The sequence below is a fragment of the Calliphora vicina genome, chromosome 1, assembly GCF_958450345.1.
Source record: "Calliphora vicina chromosome 1, idCalVici1.1, whole genome shotgun sequence".
NCBI classification, from domain to species: domain Eukaryota; kingdom Metazoa; phylum Arthropoda; class Insecta; order Diptera; family Calliphoridae; genus Calliphora; species Calliphora vicina.
In genome coordinates this window covers 145,784,726-145,806,174 of record NC_088780.1, presented here as the reverse complement: position 1 = coordinate 145,806,174, position 21,449 = coordinate 145,784,726, and the positions used below count along the sequence as shown (strand labels likewise).

General features: G+C 28.8%; 1 protein-coding gene across 1 annotated transcript in view; it reads right to left on the bottom strand.

The window, feature by feature from the left end:
* Window positions 1-21,099, bottom strand: part of LOC135963994 (ETS-like protein pointed) — a 90,848-nt gene extending 69,749 nt beyond the window's left edge. Inside the window, exons 1-4 of the mRNA XM_065516037.1 lie at window positions 20,834-21,099; window positions 19,148-19,264; window positions 16,941-17,144; window positions 7,767-8,198 (exon numbers count right to left, since the gene is read on the bottom strand). Of these exons, the coding sequence (XP_065372109.1) occupies window positions 7,767-8,198; window positions 16,941-17,144; window positions 19,148-19,264; window positions 20,834-21,074 (994 nt within the window). The 5' untranslated portion in view covers window positions 21,075-21,099. The remainder of the gene's footprint in view (window positions 1-7,766; window positions 8,199-16,940; window positions 17,145-19,147; window positions 19,265-20,833) is intronic.
* Window positions 21,100-21,449: the final 350 nt, after the last annotated feature.

The following is a 21,449-nucleotide window of genomic DNA, read 5'->3' as shown; positions in this document are numbered from 1 at the left end:
TGGCTCTAGTAATAATTTCTCTAGCATCTGGGCATGATCGAGATAGATGATCAATCGCATTTAGTGGTGTGGTCATGTCAAAACGGAGTCATATCGATTTAACTTAAATCGATATTTAGCAATATTATTAATTCAATGCTTTTTTATATTTATGAGAGAATTATGCTCATAAAAATAAATTTTCAGTGTGGGTTCGCATGGTAGCTACAGATAATTAACACCGAAATATTTTATAGCGTGATTTCAGGTTAAAACTTATTAAAGAGTTTTAGAAGAGATCATTTGGGGCTTCTTTTATATGTAGTTTGGAGCAAAAAGCGTTGTTCTTTACAAACTGTAGGGTATATTTAAACATTTCGGGCATTTACAGTAAAAATAACGCTTACTTAAACAATTAAGCTTGCTTTGAGCTGCTACAAAGAGGGGAAAATTTCACACTTAAAACGTTATATTTGGTCAAAATATCAAAAACTTTTTTTGTTTTGTTATTCATCAGATTGATGAAATTAAAACTTCTTTGTTTAAAAACCCCAAAAAAAACATTTTTAAATAAGATTTTTTTTCGTTTAATTTCAGTCAAAAGTCAACCAACCATGAAAAGTCGAAAATAGTATTTCATAATGTTTTTGTATGTTGCTGTTGTGGCTGCAGTATTTTTCTTAAGTTTGTTTTAATTTTAAAAATTAAACTAAATAAAGCTTTTTATTAAAGTGGAGAATAATTTCTTGGTCAAAAGAAAAAAAAAACAGCATTTCACAGACTTTTAATTGCATAATTTGTGAAGAATTAACAGGAAAAAAAACAGCCATCATATGAATAAAATACAGTGTGATTAAATGTGTAATAGTGTGAACAGAAAAACTAGAATTCAAAAGATGTTGTCTAATTCAATATAGAAACTTTATCAGTTTCCCGATTTTGAAGGAGAACAAATCAAAATAAGAAAACATATAATTTGAAATGTAATTAAAATATCTTCTAAACAACTTGAGGTAACTATAATTCTATACAATTCACCAATGCTGTTAAACATTTCAAAAGTTCTTCTAAAACAAATAAAATAGAAACCAAACAACATTTTTGAAACGCACTAAATCAAATGGCTACTAAATCGTTATTTCAACTTCAAAACCACATTTAGTTCTTTTTTCATTATACCTTTTAGAGAGAGATTTTTTTTACGATTTTTTTGTATTTTATAATGAATAATATTTTTGTGTTACTCATCACCTTTTGTGCCCTCAATGTAGCGCATCAATACCAGCGCCATGGCATACTATACGAGTGCGCAAAAATATATAAATCATTCGCTTGGTTATTTGTAAAACACTAAATATTGTATATGTTTGCAAGTATGTTTATGGATTTAAACACAATACAACAACAACAATAATAAAAAACAAATACAAAATTTATAAAAAAAAATAATGATCAAGCCAGGGTCTTTGGCTGTTTTGGTTGAGAGCGTATCTAGGCTAGTATATCTAAGATATTTGCACGCAAAATAAAATACTAATCAGTTTAAAAAATAAATATTGAAAATATGTATTAAAAAAATTAAAAATATAAACTGAAACTTGTTAATTCTCTTTAATTCTGAACAAATTGTGTAAAAATGTCTCACAATTTGTCAAACATTTGAAAAAAAAACTTTGGGATGTTCCCAAATGGAAAGTTTTTGCTATTTTTAGTCCCCTGACTAATACAGCTCTGAACTCTTATTAATGCATTACTAATGCGATCAACTTGTGATCACTTTCTAATATCCCTAACGAATTCATGTTAATCAAGGAACCTGTCACAGAAATTCTAAAATTTTACAATTTTCCCCCGTTTGAATATCGTTATGTTAAAGTGCCAGGTCAGTTTTTAACTAGAGTCCATACTTATATCTTAGGAACCAATCGTGACTAGTTCTTCTTTAGTTAATATAGAGCAGTCATCAAACTCATAGATCCATAATTTATGCTTGTATAAGTGATAATGTTGGCTCAAGATTTCTGGCATACTGTCTTGAACTAGTGATTTTATATATAGCCTAACCACAAAAGAAATTTTTTTTTTAATGGACACGAACATGTTAAAATAACTAGTCACATAGCTAATTCTGCAAACAGTAATGACTGTAATGATGGTTAAAATCACTAGTTACCTAGAACTGCGGGAAAACAACAATGACAAACAAGTAAGAGCGCAATATTCGACATTTTTTTAAACAAACATGAACTGCGAAACGTTTTTTGTTTTCAAATACATCCAGATTATTTGGCGGGAATCGAACCTTTAACCCTCAGATTAATAGTCAAACGATTTTGGTGAAAAACAATTCTGGTTAAAAAATATTTTTCCCGATTTTGACCAATTCCTATGACGTTATATACTCACAGCTTCAAAACTGAGTAAACTCCAGTGAATTATTTGATTTTTTTAAGATGATGAAAATTAAAAATGAGATAAATAAAATCTATTCTATCTATCGATTCTAATTTAAATGCTTAGGTTTATTGCAGATAAGGCTGAATATTAGTTTCCGTTCTGAAAAAAGGCTTAGGTCGGACTCCAATAATTTTCGTTATTTTCAAAAAAAAAAACAATAATTCACTGTTAACTCACTTTTGAGGCTATGTGCACGTAATTGGTCTTAGTCGGGGTTGTCATAGAATCCAGAAGACGACTGAGGCGATTGGAAACACTGGATCTTGCCAGATAATCATTTTAACGAGCACTCATGTTGGACATTGCAGCGGCAATAAAAACTTTAGTTTTAGTATAGGTTAAGATTTTAACACTTATTGTAAATTTCTCAAAAGAAAGATTCAATAAAGAAAAGGATTAAATGAAAAAAAAAAATTGTCGGAATCGAAAGTTATTGGTTTTATATTCGATCTAGAATTAAATTCTTTATCGATTAAACAAAAAATTACATTGGATTTCATAAGTCAAATGTACCTTTTTTTGTCGTTTTCAACCATGATTGGATTCTATGACAACCCCGAATAACCTAGATGTAGGTCAAAAAAGGTCACAAATTGAGGTAGGATTATTTTATATATGTGAGCTGATTTTCCCGATTTAAAATAGCAACCGAACCAGGTATATATATATCGGCTATATTGATGTTTCAATCATGTATGCAAATTATTTTGGAGCTTCGGAAGTTGATTTCAACAGACAGACGGAAACTCATGGTAATGAGTATAATAAACCTTTTACTGATGATAATGCGAGATTGGGGGATTTCGCTCAATGCGTACGTGTTCGTAGGTGTGAGACAAGAGCACATAAAAGGTTCGGTGTCCAAATTTTCTGGATGACTGCTCTAGCGGCTATTTGGGCTGACTTTTGAACAGTTTTTTTGAGAATGTCAAGAGGTGATATTACAAATTGTTTAGTTTGAAAAAATCAATAAAATAAGAACTGATAATTTTAAAATTATTATTTATTCAATTAAAATAAAAACACATGAAAAAACTTTAAATTCTTTTCATAATTAATTTATTCAAACTTTTCTCATTCAAATATTTTCAACAAAAAAAAACCTTAAAATTTTGCATAATTAAACAATATTTTTGAAAATTATCAACAACCAATCAAAATAAACCATTAAGAAATTACAACCAAAACGCATAAATTTCAATCATAAAACCAAAAATAAAAATTTACTAAATTAATTCAATTAAACGAGGATAAACCAGAAATGCTGCAACCGAAACTATTAAATAAATTTCACTAGTTATCAATGTAAATGAAAAATAGATTTTAATATAAATGGTGTTTTTTTCAACATCATAATAATGTGTCAAAAACTATAAATTCAATTAATTTACAAGAAACGACAAAAACGGTTTTAACACACACAGCTTGAGAGGAGGATGATGGCATAAATAATAAACAGAAAAAAACTTAATTAATTATCACAACAACCGAGAAAAAAAACTAAAATAAAAGAAAACAAAACATGAATGTGTTGAAGTTACCAATTTTTTAATAAACATTCAGTTATTTTATCTCAAAGTGACAGAGAAACAGGGGGAGCAATAATAAATGCTGCCACTAATATTAAAAATGGTGATGATGTTAATGTTACTGCTGCCATTATTTACAACGACTCTTTTTTAAAATTCATTCATTTTAAAATGGACCGAACGTGATGTCAGATGACCACCTTAATTAAGTCAAAACCACTTACATATTTATGAATGTATGTTTTTTATACACTTTAAAATAATGAAAATATGATATAAACTGAAATTAATATACAGCATGTTAAACATGACATAGGAATTGTTATTCTTTTTCTTTTTTTCTTTTGTAAGTGTGTTGAGTTTTTGAATATTAATAATGTTATAAAGGCCATAAGCGCAACTAATTTTAAATTAATTTAGATTAGATTTAACCATACAACATTCATAATAATAAATGGTCTTCTACAGGGAATTTATTTTTTGTTTTCTATAAGGAATTGTAAACATTTTTGTTTTAAAACCTACGCTGGCGCCAATAATATGTTGTAGTAGTTCGTTCTTCATTTTCTAAATATGTGTATGATTTTCCCCTTTATTTAAAATAGAGCTTCTTTAAAATTAATATTGTTACGGCTGATTATTATAAATCTTAAAATTTTGAACACACCACACACGCTTGCTGGTCTATAGGTTGTTTAAGTTGGTGTGTGAGTGTTTCTTTTTTAATACGAAACTAATTTCCGTTTCAATTTCAATAACATAAATAAAATAAAATTCAAATCAAATTAATTTAATTGTTTATCCAAACAAAGTCATTTTCAGCTTGTTGTTGCTGTTGTTGTACATAGACACTTTTATGAAACCTGATGTCTGAAAAAAAAAAATATTGTTGTAGGGTACTACTGACATAGGTCATAGGTAGGGGTAATAACTTGCATTAATCCCCCAAAAAGCATTGACGAACTTTAGTTGTAAATATTTCATTTATTTCTACACAGAGAAAACAGATTCGTGATAGCAACCGAATTTGTTACCAATCGAATGATTCGGTTGCATACATAGAATTTGTCAGTTCTAAGAACAGAAAGTCAGTTGATAAAGAAGAATTTCAGTTGAAGCAACCAAACTTTAGTTACCCCTTCCAAAATATTGTAGCCACAACTGTAAAATTCGGTCACTAAGATAGAACCATTCGATTGGCAACAAATTCGGTTGCTAGCACGAATCTGTTTTCTCTGTGTATGAAATTACTGAGAATTGTTACTAACTTGCCTAAACTGAGTTTAAATCTAAACAATTTGTTGAAATTAGATACCGAAATTAGTAAATTGCGGATTGAAAGATAATGAAATAAAAATTGACATACTTTATGATCTAAATAAGGCTAAAGGTTTTTGGCCAATATTATTTACTTCAGTTTTATAATAGAGAATACAATTTCCTACCTATAAAAATGCTGACCTTTGACCACTTATGCCAATTATTTTTTCACTATCATTCTTTTTCTCTCTTGTACTAACAGTAGGATTGTCAATTATTCAATTTTTATTTTAATCGAATAAAAGTTCTTAACTTTATTATTATTCAAGTGATCGAATAAAAAATTGTTATAATTTGTTTGTTAACAATAATTAAATTTGCATAGATTATTATAGATGTAAATAATAATAAAATAATTATTTTAAGAAATAATTGTTGATAAATTCGTATGAGGCGTTCAGTAATTAATTGGAAAATCATTTTAATCATATTGCAAATTCTTTCCTCGCATAAGATTTTAGTAGTTTTCGTTTTTAAGTAAAGTTTCACAATGTTCTGATGTTGGTGTGTTAATCCAAAGTTAATTGTGAAAATTTACGTAGACAGTTCTTCCTAATAAATTGTGCAATGTAATCAATTAGGAATAACATTATAAACATGTTTGGTCTTGTTTCCTTGAGATATTTTTCTTCAGAAAATTTAGTTTATTAATTTTTTTTTTAATTTTAACTAAAAAAAGAACTTTATTCGAGTATTCGATTAATCGACTATTACACAGGTCAACAGAAAAAAGGCTTCAGTAACTACTATATAGATTTGATGAATCATGGTTACCTAAGTACAGAAATGGTAAAATTTTTCAATTCTATGGATAGATTTTTTTTAATTTTTTTTTTCTAAAATTGTGAATTAATTTATGATAACTCAAAAAGGGTTAGTCCGATATTATTGAAATAAACTTAGAAACGTTCATATTTACATATCCTTTAATACGATTATATATTGCGTTTTAACCGGCTCAGTAATTTCGGAGTTATAATAACAAATTGAAGCAAAAAATATATTTGTTATGTAAAATATCCAATTTTTATGTTTTAAAAAAAACATAAAAAATCGAAAACGGCAGAAATTGTTTAGAGTTATTGCTTTATCGCAAAGCAACATGTAATAGGAACAAAATGAGATATCAATCATAAAAATCGATGAATTATTTTCGAATTTATTCACAATTAAGTGAATTCGCTTATTTTCAGAAAATTGTGTGTGCGTACAAGCGTGTACTTTGAGTGTAAATTTTACATGTGTTTTGTTATTGTAACAAAAATTTTAACAAAAATGTTATATGAACTTTTCTAAGTTTACTTCAATAATATCGGACTAACCGTTTTTTAGTTATCATAAGTTATGTGGAGAAACATTTGAACCACAATACATAAAAATTGGGTAGTGGATTAAAAAGCCTCCAAAATTTTTTCGATTTTGTTGCCCTGTGTTATTTATCGAATAATTTTTTATTCCAAATTGATTATTCGAATAATTTTTATTCGAATGACAACTCTAACCGTCAAATCGTCAGCTTAGTGTGTAAACGTGATAAGTCTAATTTCACAAATTTTACAAGAGTCAAACAATTTATTTGTGAAATCTGTTAATTTAGTTTTATTATTTTTTTGTATGATTTTTAATGATAATTATAAGTCCTTTTTGGAAATTTTTTATAGTTTATTTGACTTAAAGTCTCTATTGACAATAAAGTTACTTAAATAAGGCAAAAGAGCAAAAATTTTAAGATTATAATATATTTCAAAATGATCCAATATTTCCTAAATAAATGTACGCAGTAAAATTATAGAAGTTTTACTCAAACACAACTCTTACTCAGACAAAATTTCTCGAAATATTTCATATGAATTGGCTAACCTTTTTTTATATGTAACAATATTTGAAATGTGTTTGGAAATATGGAAATATTGTTGCAGACGTAAAGTATTCATGACCACTTATATATAAATCTAGTCGACTTTTCAATACTTTCCTCCTGCTGTAGCACATCACAAAAGTCGTTCAATACTTAAAAATTTCACTTGATTACTTTATCAATTAATAAATGAATTTTTTGTTAATTGTTGATAAACAAATTAACACAAAATACCCACTATTGGTAAAGAAATTTATATTTGAATATAAACGAACCAAAAAAAAAAGAAACATTTAAAAACATTTTGACACACGCCGGATATGGCCAAAATCGTATAAACTAAATATGTAAATAATAAAACAAAAAAAAAATAACAAAATAAACCGTTGCAAGATTTAATGCAATATTAATTTATAAATAAGTTTTTTTTTCAAATATAAAAAATTTAAATGCATTAAATGCGTTTAGTTAAAACTATAAAAAGACCCACCAAAAAGTAAACTCGTACTGTTTCTTGTTTTATTTCCCATATTTTCAATTTCCGGTTAAAATTTTAAATTTAAACGAATAAAATAAAAAACTAAGTACAAATATGTATTAATAAAATAATTTCTTGCACTTACCACTGTGATGTTGCTGTACTCCTGGTGTTGTTGCCGCTGACGCTGAAGCAATTGACGACGATGTTGTTGTTGATGTTGTATGAAATGTTGTTGCTGTTTTATCACTTGTTGCTGATGTTGTTATTGTTGTTGTGCCAGCCGCTGAGGTTGATGGTGACGCTGCCGATGTTGATGCTGCTGATGGTGAAAAATCTTGTGGTGTCAAACGGCTATTTGTATTGCTGTTGTTATTGTTGTTGTTAGTGGAGTTTGTTGAATTTGTATTATTATTGTTGTTGCTGTTGTTGTTGGTTGCATTGGCATTATTGCTATTGTTATTACTAAATCCTACTTGATGGTCCGATCCACAGACTGATGATCCAGTTGTTGTTCCTGTCTCATATGAATTATTTGTATTAACAACATTGCAATCATCGGAGGGTTTTTCACAATCTGGAAGAACAAAATAAAAAGAAAATATATAGACCTTGATAATAAAGATTGTTGCGATGACGCTCTTGGCAGGGTAGAAAATGCATTCCAATTTGCCAATTGTATAAAATTAAATTTCATTCTATGAATTATTACAGAGTAATTATAATAAATGAACTTGAGACAAATTAAAAATTTACTTTAAAATTTTATAAAATAAAAAGTTCAAATAATTACCAAAAATCTCCTAAATTAGAAAATATTTCAAAAGTTTGGATAAAACTTGATGATATCCTCAACTTTCTTTGCCAACTTTGCCAAGAAAGATTTTTTGTGAGAATGAGAAATTTCAAACTAGGTTGGTTCACTTATTATCAAATTTTCTTATAACAAACTCAAACTGAGATGATTTTTGTTTGTTCGCAGATGAACCCAGAGTTTCCTGCGGGAATCGAACCCGCAACCATCAGATTGATAGCCCAGCACACTATTGTCTAGTCTATCGATCAACATTGACACTTGTTTTCCTTGAAAATGTAAGTCCTTAGTTTTTGCAGCAACTAGTAATCTATATATATAAAAATGAAATGGTCCATGTATGTAATGTCATCACGTGAGAACGTCTGGAGCAATTAGGCTGATTTTTTTTTATTATTCGATTCGAAATTTTCAGGAGATGATTTGTAAAGAAACAATTCAAAAATTCCGGGTAAAACTCGGAAATTTTTTTTGAGCCCAGTCAACTGTAATAAAAAAAGCTCCCTAAAGTATGCAGTACAAATTTAGATATTTTATTTGCAAATAAATAAGAACAGGCAGGTATATGTGGGTTGGAAAACCTTGAACTAACATTAGTAAATAGCTACCGGGCGAAGCCGGGGCGGTCAACTAGTATCTACTAAATATTTATGTAAAAATTCTCAAAGTACCTTCATATCAAACTAAGCTTATTTAAGTTTAGATACAAGTTTAAATCTAATTTCTGTTTAAAACAAAATTCACTTATTTTTATTGTGTTTTATATTTTGTTTGCAAATTATTTCCTTTTTATCAAAAAACTGTGTTGTGAACAAGATTATTTGCCACTTTAAGGACAAAGCCTTTTCCTAACAAAGTCTTTTAATACAATTTTTAATAGAATTTGCGAACATAAACAACATATTTTTACAAATTTAAGCACAAAGCTAAATTTTTCTTACATATGTATATGTATGTACTTGTAACCCATCTAATAAATGAAATTTAAATAAACGAAAAAACCTTGATTGTAAATATTGTAAACTTCCTGCTTAACTCTTTTACACAATTCAGACCAGACGGACAATCAGCAACCATCTATAAGCAATAATAAATCATATTAAAAAAAAGGTGTTCAATGTAGAAAAATCTAAACGAAAAAAAAAACTACAAAAGAAAATATGAAACAGAATAGACAAATTAATAATAATTTGAAAGTAGAACCAAAGCCAAACGCAGCATTGCCAACCATTGTGTGACTGAAATAGAAATTTGCCTCTTTTTCAACAGGTTTTCTTTGCCCCCACTTTTTTTAAAAATTTTATTTTAAATACATTTTTTTCGGAATTTCAAAAAAAAAAATATTTTAATGGTATTTAATACCCAAAATTCATATTTAGATAATTTTTTTTTTGTTTTTATTTTAGAAAAAGAACCTTTTAAAAATTGTCCATTGCAACACTGTTCACTGGTCTTCCCTGAGAGGTATCAAGATTTGACTTGACTTCTGGTGTTTCGTCAAATGAATCAACCTAAATAAATTTATACTCACTCCAACAGCGGCCCGCTCACTCTTTCGTTTGCTTGATCATTTATTTAATACCCTAAATGAACAAGAACGGGTTTAACTGCTGTATATGCGAGCAGAGAAAACGGTCATTCAATTTTTTTGCACTTATAAATCAATTTTCTCGAACAGAGTTTCCTAAACGTTTAATGGGGGCTAACACAATACATTATAATAAAAATTACTGTTAATATAAAATTAAATTACCTAAATTCTAAATTCTCATCGCTGTTTCGGATTGTGCAAAGGTCGAAACAAAATATCAAGCTACAGGATTCAGAATGAACTTTTGTCTTCGTAGGATAGAGTTAAACTATTAGCAGGTAACACCCAAAAAGTTTGATTTTAATAACGCCACACAGTGCGGCCAAAAGCACCTTTGTCCGGCCAAAAGTCGAAAAAAACAAGTTTTTAGTTGGGGGTTTTTTGTCATAAAGAAATGCTCTAGGAGATAAACAATTATCATAGTAAGGACCCTTGCCTCAAATGCCCTTCATAATTTCAGTTTGAATGAGGCCTTCACACGAATGGCATACTACCGTAGGAAAGATCGACTAGTAGGAGTTTCCGTTAAACACGTGTCAAAGTTTTTGTAATCAAGCAAATCAAACGAATCAAAATGGATTCTACAGCTGAAGGTAAGTATAATATGTAAAATCAAAATCTAGATGTAAATTTCTAAATAGTAAATTGTTAGAAAGTGATATGTAAGGACTATTTTTTATTTTTAATTTGTTAAACATTGATGTGATTGAGTGAAATTTTGTATTCCTGCTTTTTCCTGCTCTCCAAGCTATAGGAGGTAATAAGTCAAAGTATAATTTAACAAATAAAATAAAATTCGGCAAAAAAAATTAAATTTTTTTTTGATAACTGCCTTGAATAATACTTATTAGAGGGTTTACGGCGCATTTTGTTGCTTGTAAGGTGGTACGCTTTAATGTACATGAAATAACATAAAATACAACACCACATTTATATATATAATTATACAGTAAACTCTCGAAAACGTGAACTAAGGTAAAGCTACACAAATACGCATGTATTTGTTGAATGCATTCTAACATCGCCATATTGCATTTCACCATTGTAAATATGTTAATTTTTAATACATTTTCAATTATATACCCTAATAATATCAAAACAAAAACTTTTAATCAATTAGCAAATTCATTTAATTTTTTTTCGTATGAAATGACGTCATATTAGTTCGGCCATTTTGAGTTTGCTAATTCTGATAACGGATTCGTAATCAGCGACCCCAAAAACCCCCATATACAAATTTGTGGATCATTTTGTACATTTTTCGACTTTTGGCCGGACAAAGGTGCCTTTGGCCGCACTGTGCGCCAGTTTCAAAACCCCTATTAAAATTGAAATTTGAGATTTTTATATCTCTTTACGATTTATAGAGGATATCTAAGAGAATAAAATTATGCCCATACATAGTGTTGCAGTGCCTGCCCTTTGAATTTCGAGAAAAACTCAAAGGTCAACGAAAAATTTAATGGGCGAAGTTGCTTTTCAGGTATCTAAAAAATTTGTAAGGATTTGGTGATTTTTTTTTTAATTTTTTTGACACCATTTACTTTTTGTGCCATTTTTCATATAATGTTGATAACACATTGTGGCACTACATGATCATTCTAGAATTGTCTATTCTAGAACATGCTGGAAATCGTCAGAAGATACTGCTGGTGTATAAAAATAGTGACAGCGAGTTGCTGAACCAGTCAGTTTATCGTAAACAGTGATTGAGTTAACATCAAGCCTGACTCATTCATTCACACACTCACTCATGACTGATGATTCAGTGAATGATTGAGTGAATGAATGAGTCTGGCCTTGTATTTTTAAATATATAGATTTTTAAAAACAGGCCCAAAAAGACAATCGTACGTATACTTTAGTAAATGTGTGTAGTGACTATTTAAATTGTTGTTGTCTAAATTTGAATAAATAAAAAGTTGTTACAATTTTTAAACTACTTGGAGCTTTTATTTGTTATTAAAAATATCAGCCGTAGCCCATTCGTTTCTGGTTTCAGTATAGATATTCTTTTTCTCCTTTGTATGATATTATGATATTTTATATATCAAAAGGTATATCGATGTTACAGCGGTTTAATTAGAAAACTCGTAATTTCAGACCCTTGTTTCCCAGCCAGTTTTCATAATCTTAATAAAAACCTGAAGTTTAATTTAAAAACCACTGAAGTTTTATTTGAGGAGATACTTGGGAACCACTGCTCTTTAGCATCCACAGCATGAAAAGTATGAAAAACTCCATGGATGTATATATAAAAGTATATGTAAATGTTTGTATGTATCTACAAAAACACCGTTAAAATATCTTTAAACAAGACAGGGGTTTTTCTTCTTTTTTTTTATTTAAGTGTGTAGAGCAATAAGGCGCGTGATTGGTAAAAAAAAGGTACGGTCAGTTTAGGTTGCTAAAACAGAAACACACATACACCAACAGCAAATAAAGTACAAAAATAGACATGTGAAGCATGCTGCGAATTAATGCAATAGAACGACATCGGCAGCAGCAGTAGTGGAAGTGGAAGTAGAAGTTGAATCAGCTACGATGACGACGCCAAATAGCACCAGTAACAGAAGTAGACATTTTAGTTGATGGTGATTTTGTTACCTCGAAGACATCCGCTTTTAAGCTGATTTTCCGTTCTATTTATCAGTTTTTCGCAAGAGTTTATTATTTTATTTTTTTTACATATTTATATTGTATGTACTTATGTATTTTTTTGGTTTATACTGTTTTCAATGGTCAATACAAGAACTAAAATTAAGTTAATAATGTTGTTTATTGAAAAAAAGGTTTGTATGATGTTAAAAGGTGAGAAATCTTTTGACATAAGGGGCCATCATTAATACAAACAATTTTAATATTGGAAAATAGGAATCCAAAATTTAAAATTATTGTAAAATGAAGATTTTAATAGCATCAAAAAATGCAATTAATCTTAATTGAAATATTCAATATAGAGCAACATTAATGTCTAATTAACCAAAATTATTAATTCCGATTGGTTCTTGTTACTGCCAACACTTTAAACAACTTTCCTTAAGAAATAATAACATAAGTAAAATTAGCTTAAAAGGAGTTAATCAATTTGACAATTAAGGCATTCTTATGCCAAACTACTTCTAAAGACGTTACAATAAATAATGTTCAATTACCTAACTGCTGCTGAGGGGTTATTCCGTAATTCGAAGTAAATTTACTGTATGAGCTTTCGCATATTCTAAAATTTTTATTAAAAATCCTGGTCTCAAACAGTAAGTTAAGATCTAGTTAAAACTGCTAATCAATAAGGCCAATAAACCTGTTAAGACTTCAAAATTCGCTTATAAATTTATTCTAACCATTAAATACTTCTTAATCAAACTTTTAGCATGAGTAATTGAACTAATAACTTGAAATTTGAAAACAAACTTATATTTAGCACTTGAAATTACTACAGTTGATTATAAATTAAAGTGTCTACAATTTAGAAATCACAAACAATTAAACAGGAAATGAGATTTCAGCGATTTGATCTTTAGATAATTTAATTAATAAATATTTAAACAAAGCAAATTTATTATATATGTTTGAAATCAAAAATACCAGTTTCATATCAATTTTGATTTATGGCAAAAACTAAAGGAAAAGGAAATAAAGAAAGTGTTATTTATTTATTTTTAATTTATTATTATAGGTGTTTTATATTATAGACACCCCCTGATGATAACCCCACACTTTTCTATATAATATACTGCTGACATGGGCTATATATGGATATACTTTTAAAAGCAACAATAGGTAAACGAATTAAGTAAATGTTCTTCCAAACATTTGGAATAAGACGATAAAAACTTAATTTCATGGCGATCGGTCCATAATTGGTCATAGCTCTCATAGAAGGCCCACTACCTATAATCACTTTAACGAGCATTAATTTCTTAAAAATGTTGTAATCCAAATAAAATTTAACAAAAATAAGTTTCATGTAGAAATAAATCACACGACCTTACTTCATGGTGATCGATTCATAATTGATCATCGCTTCCATATAAGGGCCACTTCCGAAAATCACTCGCGGAAATAAATTGTTGAAATTTTAAAAGAAAAATGTTTTTGCATTTACTCAGCGTAGGGTATTATATGGTCGGGCGTGATCGACCATAATTTCTTACTTGTTTAGTACTATTGACAGTCTTCTGTCGTTGTGTGACTGACATTTGACGAATAGCAAGAGAAATTCCAAGAGTGTCAGATAGTATAGTTTTTATATACAAGGTGGCGCAAAAGTAAACTTCCGATGTTTTTGGCTGTAATTAAAAAAAAAATGAAAAAGTTTGATTCTTCTTGTGGATTATTTTTATTTGGTCTTTTAATTTTTTTTACATCAAGTCGAGAATATGATGTCATGTAAATGGCCGCCGCCACAGTTGATTGTCATTTGAGCCCTTTTTATGGCATTTTCCATCACTTTGGCCAAAACTTCCGGCGATAGGTCCTCACATTCTTGACGGATATTGTCTTTAAGAGCTGCAAGAGTCTGAGGATTGTTGACATAAACCCGCGACTTCAAAAAGCCCCACAAAAAGAAGTCTGGAGCGGTCAAATCAGGCGATCTTGCTGGCCAGTGCAAATCGCCAAAACGGGAGATTAGGCGCCCGGGAAATGAATCCTTCAGCATATCGGTTGTGGCACGTGCAGTGTGTGCCGTTGCACCGTCCTGTTGGAACCACATGTTTTCCAATCCCAATTCATCAAGTTGCGGCAAAAAAAACTCGTTGATCATTGCTCTGTAGCGCTCACCATTCACAGTAACCGTTTGACCCGCGACGTCTTCGAAGAAAAAAGGTCCGATGGCTCCTCCAGCGAAAACAGCACACCATACAGTGACTTTGAGCTGGTGTAATGGCTCTTCATGGGTTACACGCGGATTTTTAGTGCCCCAGAAGCGTAAATTTTGCTTATTTACGTACCCGCTAAGATGGAAATAGGCCTCATCACTCATGATTATTTTTGATGAAAAATCATCTTCCTCTTGGTAGTGATTAAGGATGGCAATATTCCGCGTTCTGGAGCAGTGTAGCGTAACATTGTTTATTAACGTGTATTTCGCATGTGTTTACTACACAAATGTCAAAACAGAACTGACATTAGGTGCCAATCGCAAAATTTATAGCATTTTCTGATAGGAGGATTACTTTTGCGCCACCTTGTACATATGTAGGTGCAGGAGCTAACAGTTGATTTGTTTTAGCAATTGTTTAAGTTTTGCTTTCGATGTCTGAGATTTATGTAGAGAAACTGGCAAAAACTTTGGAAATTTCAGTTATTATTATGGAACTTTAAAGGAAATTCAAGGTTAAACCTCTAACCCGCAAGCATGCATTACAAAACACCAATTATCTCAAAAATTAATTATATTTTTTTTTTTTTAATTTAACATTTCCCTCGAAGGTCGAAAAGCATTCTGACTTTTAGTTTTTGTTCTGTCAGCTGTTTTGTGAGTGATGTCATAATTTTAGCACGTGAAATTTTGTGTGTGATTTTTTTTTTTAAATCAAAGTTTCACTAACTTTTAGTCGCCCGATCTATTCGAAATATTTTTTATTAGTTCTTTTTAATTTTTTTTACAATAAAATCATATCATAATTATTGGTTTTTTACACCTAAACCAGCAACAATGCCCTGAGGCACTCTTCACCTTTTTGCACCTGGTTCCTAAACTTTATTTGGAAATTTGTTTCTAATGGCTGTTCTGAGTTTATTGTGTCATAATTACCCTAACAAAAATTATTGGACGACTTCTTTTTAGCTTTTTAAAGTTTGCGGGTTAGAGGGTTAAGAGATTCAAGTTGTATTTTATGATTCAAAAACATTGACCTGGAACCAATTAATACTGTTAAACAAAACTTGTTATATCCTCTAGCATTTTAAAGATCTATAGAATCATACCTCTATGATTCACAATTCCTTATTTATCTTAATTTTCTACGAAATGCAAAATACGTGTACTAAAAATTCTACATCTTTTTTTACAAATTTTAAAAGGTTAGGCAGCTCAGCTCATAAAATACATACGAGTACAATGAAATTAGAAGGAAAAATATGAAAAATTCATATTGTATTACTAAATATAATAAACAACAAGGGAGCAATCTTAAACTTCTTTATACAAAAAAGGAAACATTTTAATAATATTTTCCAAAATAAATTCAATCAATTCATTTAGCATAATACAAGTAAGTATTTTTTTTTTAAATTCCAAACACTATTTCTAAAATCATTTAATGAATTCTTTTGATAATTTCCTTTGAAATTCAACAAACAATAGAAAAAGTCCTGGTAATTTAAAGTCATAAAAACGAGACGTCATGTTTTCCAAGACATAAAATAGTTGTAATTGGGAAACAGACATGTAGTTCTTGTTGTTATTGGCCATTAACACTTGTTTTCCTATATCTGAATTAATTTATTAAATAAGTTTTGTTCTTTATATGTTTTTTTGGGTGACGATTATTATAAGAATTATCAAATTTGTCAGGTGCAAGCGTTAATAGCTGACTGAGTGAGTGAGCGAGTGTTTGACTGACTGACTGATGGCGCCAGCAGCTTGTTAATATGCCTTAAACGTTTAAACACTTACATGTTTTACACTATTTGTAATTATTAAATACATCACAACATATTACGAATACATATGTGTGTTTGTAAGTACTTGTACATAAAACAGTAAAATATTTACACTTACAGTATTATTTGAACGTATGTATGTTTGCTACATAACCTAACACAATATTAATTAGTAATCGAAAGAAAAAAAAATTTCATAATTTCTATTAATGTCAATGTTGTTAAGAATAATAAGTAAATTAAATAAATTAATATAAAGTAAAGTACAATATAATTATTAACATTAACATTAAAGAATCTCTTACCTTTTTGTAATATATCTAAATGTTCCCATAGTATGTCGCCGGTAAATGCTGGTGTTATGGCTAAAAATTTATCTTTTCCTAATTCAATTATATCACGTCCTTTCATTTTTAAAAACGGTTCATGATTCATAGTAACCAATGAAAATTCTTTTATTGCCCAATTAATCCAATATATAACATGTTCTTCAGTCCATTGGCGGGGATCTACAAAAGTTAAAAAAAAAATAAAAAATAATTAAAATTAAGAATTTTTTATTTAAAAACCCAAACAAACAATTATTTTTTTTAAGTAAAACTGTTTGTTGTGGCTGTTTTATTATTGACATTTAAGTAATTTAATGTTATTTTCATGTTTTGTCATTGGAATTACTTATTAATATGTCTATAATCGTATTTAAACCAGAGGGGTGGATATTGTTTAACAGGCTTTTTATAATACTTGAGTATTATACCCCTGCATAAATTTTCCACATTTTGTATTGTGGGAATATCTGTGTGTTTTATATTTCCTTATAAAATATGTATTTTTAATTATGTACAATATCTTTAATTGCTTTAATGTACTACAAGAATTTATGTATTTTAATAGTCTATTAAATAAGAATTTAATATAAAAAAAAACAAATAACAACTTGTTGATTATTTAATTTAAATTGTTAAAATGTCTTAAAAACACTAGAAAACAATTAGTAGCATACATTTTATTAAACTCCGCCTAAAGCATAGGAAAATAAAAATTATATTAAGTAATTTTTAAAACTTCTTAAATATGCAGGCCTGCCACAGAATTCCATTCCGATCCAAAGTGGAATTAATTCCGTATTTCGCTGCTTCAGAAAAAGTAAAACAAAAATTTCTTTCGAAATGAAACCACTTTCAGTTTTCAAAGTGGAATTTATATTTCTTTGTTGTTAATGGTTTTTCTAAAATATTTAATCAAATTCGGCTACAAAAACCTCACTTTTGTTTTAATATAAAAAACGCTGTCAAATTAAAATCAGAAATACAGAATTATTAAATATTTTTGGAATTAATAAAAAACAAGTAAGAAAGTATGGTCGGTCAAGCCCGACCATATAATACCCTATACTAAGTAAAAGAGCAAAAACATTTTTTCTTTTAAAATTTCAATAATTTATATTTTTGAGTGATTTTCGGAAGTGTGCTTTATATGAGGGCTATGACCAATCATGGACCGATCACCATGAAATTAGGTCGTGTGATTTATGTCTATATGAAAGTTTACTATGTTGAATTTTGTGAGTATACCAACATTTTTAAGCGATTTATGCACGTTAAAGTGATTTTCGGAAGCGGGTCTATATGGGAGCTATGACTAATTATGGACCGATCGTAACAAAATTTGGTGACATGAATTTTGTATATATAAAACTTATTTGGAGCGGAATTTGTGGAGATAAATTTATAAGTTAAACATTTATGACCGATAAAGTCCAATTTCGGAAGGACATTTGTATGGGGGCTAGGTGAAATAATGGACCGATTTCAGCCAGTTTCAATAGTCTTGGTCCTTGGGCCGAAAAAATAATATGTACCAAATTTTATCGAAATATCTTCAAATTCAATTAAATAGCGACCTGTACTCTGCGCACAAGGTTTACATGGACAGCCAGCCAGCCAACCAGACGGACATCGTTTAATCGTCTCATAAAGTGATAGACTAATATTTTTGGGCGTTACAAACATCTGCACAAACGTATAATACCCTCCCCACTATGGTGGTGTAGTGTATAACTACGGAATTGAAACCATTCCGAGCAAAATGTGTAACAGGCCTGATAAGCTATTTTTAAATTTTTATGAAAGGCAGAGAATTTTGATTTGAAAAAATTAAAAATGGTGTTTTGCTTATATTTCGGTCATTTATGAACCGATTTGTCTCATTGCAAAACTATTTATTTTAAAAAGTATTCCAATAAATTTGTGTCGCTAAAATATAAAATTGGTTTTATATTTTTCCAATAAGAACTTTCTCATATTCATAATTTATTTGTTATAGTTAAATCGGTTGGAAATATTAGTCATCACCAGTGTTCATTATAGTTGCTCGAAATCGTATTGTTAATAAGTTAAACATTTGACCTTTTAAAATTTTATATAAAAAACTCGAATTTTTACTGCTAACTTTATGTCCAAACAAATTTACTAAATTATTAAGAATACATGAGTTTTTGTTGTTATCTTACCTTTGGTTATATTGCAGTTCTGTACCTCTTTTTCCCAAGAAGCAAAAGAGGCTTTTAGCACCTCGGCAACCTTTCGATTTGTACCAGGCGTTAAGGGAGGTATTTGTGTGGGTACATCTAGAAAAAGTAAACAAAATATAAAGTTAATTTTTATTACAAATTAATTCTGCAGAAAATAGATAGAATTTTGAATAAATTTCAAATAAATCATTGCCCTAACCCTAGAAGTTTAGAGTAAAATTTAATTTTATCATATCTTGATAAATAGCTTCAATTCAAAATTTATATCAAATTGAAAATGATTTGAAATCAAATCCAAGTTGATAATCATTTGATATAAAATGGAGAATAATAATATTGTCAACAAAAATGTAAACGTTCATTTCTCAATTAAAGAAATAACTTTATTCTCGAATTGTTGTCAAACATTATTCTCAACTGTATTTCAAATGTATATAAAAAATAGCAAATATGGCAAATATTTACCCAAAAAAGGCGTAAGCTCATTTTTTAGCACAAATTAGTTTGACGTTGTTTACGCTTACAAATGTTTTGTAAGATCGAACAGCATCAAATAAAATAAATCTAAATATTGGTTTTGAATTGTTCTAAGTAAAATACGTTTGATTAAGCCTTAACCCTCTAACCCGCAAGAGTGCCTCAAGGCATGCATTACAAAACACCAATTATCTCAAAAAGTAATCATATTTTTTTTTTATACCCTTCACCTTCGTGAGAAAAATATTTTTTAACCTGAATTTTTTTTCCTCAAAACATTTTTTTTTTCGTACATTTTTTTTTCAAAAAAAAAAAAATTTAAAAAATTTGGAAAAAACTTTTTTTAAAAAAAATTAAAAAACAATTTCCAAAAAAAAATGTTTCTTACTTGTTTAAATTAAAGTTGTACTAACTTTTAGTCGACCGATCTATTCGAAATATTTTTTATTAGTTTTTCAATAAAATCGTATCATAATTATTGTTTTTACACCCAAACCGGCAACAATGCCCTGAAGCACTCTTCACCTTTTTGCACCTGGTTCCTAAACTTAATTTGCAAATTAGTTTCAGATGGCTTTTCTGAGTTTATTGGGTCATAATTACCCTAAAAAAAATTATACGACAACTTTTTTTTAGCTTTTTAAAGTTTGCAGGTGTTATAAGGTTAACTATAATTAAAATTTTGATAAGTTACCCGGCATTTTTTTAAATATTATGTTTGAAATGAAAATTACACAAATTATTCGTTTTTGTTAAAGAAAAAACGCAAAATTTTAAAAGTTAATGAACAATTTTGTATAAACTCAAAATATAGATGTGGTGACAAAATTTTTACTTTAACGCCATCTTTTTTTTGAAGTGTTTATGTACTATTGGGCAGATATTTTAAATACCCTTAATTTTGGTATCAAATTTCCATTTGCTATCAAAAATAAGTATTTTTTTAAGAAGACCACATTAAATTATTAAGTAAATTGCAGTTCAAGTTTTTTATTATAAACTTTTTAAACATTCAACTAATTACTGTAACTCTTCACTTCTCTTTCCCATTTTTTTTGTAAACATTTCATTTAATTTATTCATAAATAATATTGCTTTTTGATAAATAACTATGTATGTATACACAGGTGGACATGTATGTATGTAGATATTAATAAATTAATTATCAAAAGTGTTTAAGTTAATTACCTTTTAATTTGCCATTTGTTGTATATAATTGTTGTATTTTATGTGTTTTTAAATTAAATTTATTTGTGGTAAAGCATGAAAAATAATTATTGTTGCTAGTGCCATTGTTGCTGCTGTTGCTATTGCTGCTGCTGTTATTATTGTTGTTGGCAACATAATACGCTTGCGGATAAGGATAACCAGTCATACGCAGTGGTACACGTAAACGGGCATCCGACCAATCGATCCATTCATTTGTCATAATTTGGTTGGAACTAAATCCAAAGCCAGTTACAAGAGAGAGATAAAACTTCACTAGTCTTTTGCTTTAATTTTGTTTTTTCTATAGTAGTTAATGGTTTTTGAATAACACTAAACACAAGTTTTTTTTATCAAATAAATATTTAAATGTTTTTTTTTTGTTGATATATTTACTATATAAAGTACATATTTTTGATTAGACACACGCTTTATTTATACTATTTTCATTATTTTTGTCTTTTCTAACTATGTTTAATATTAAAACAAGTGTTTTTTCTATTCAAATGAAAACAGATTTGTTTACTTTAATTTGGCAAAAATAATTTGTATACATATTTAAGCTAATTTTATACATAGTAATCATTTATATCAGATG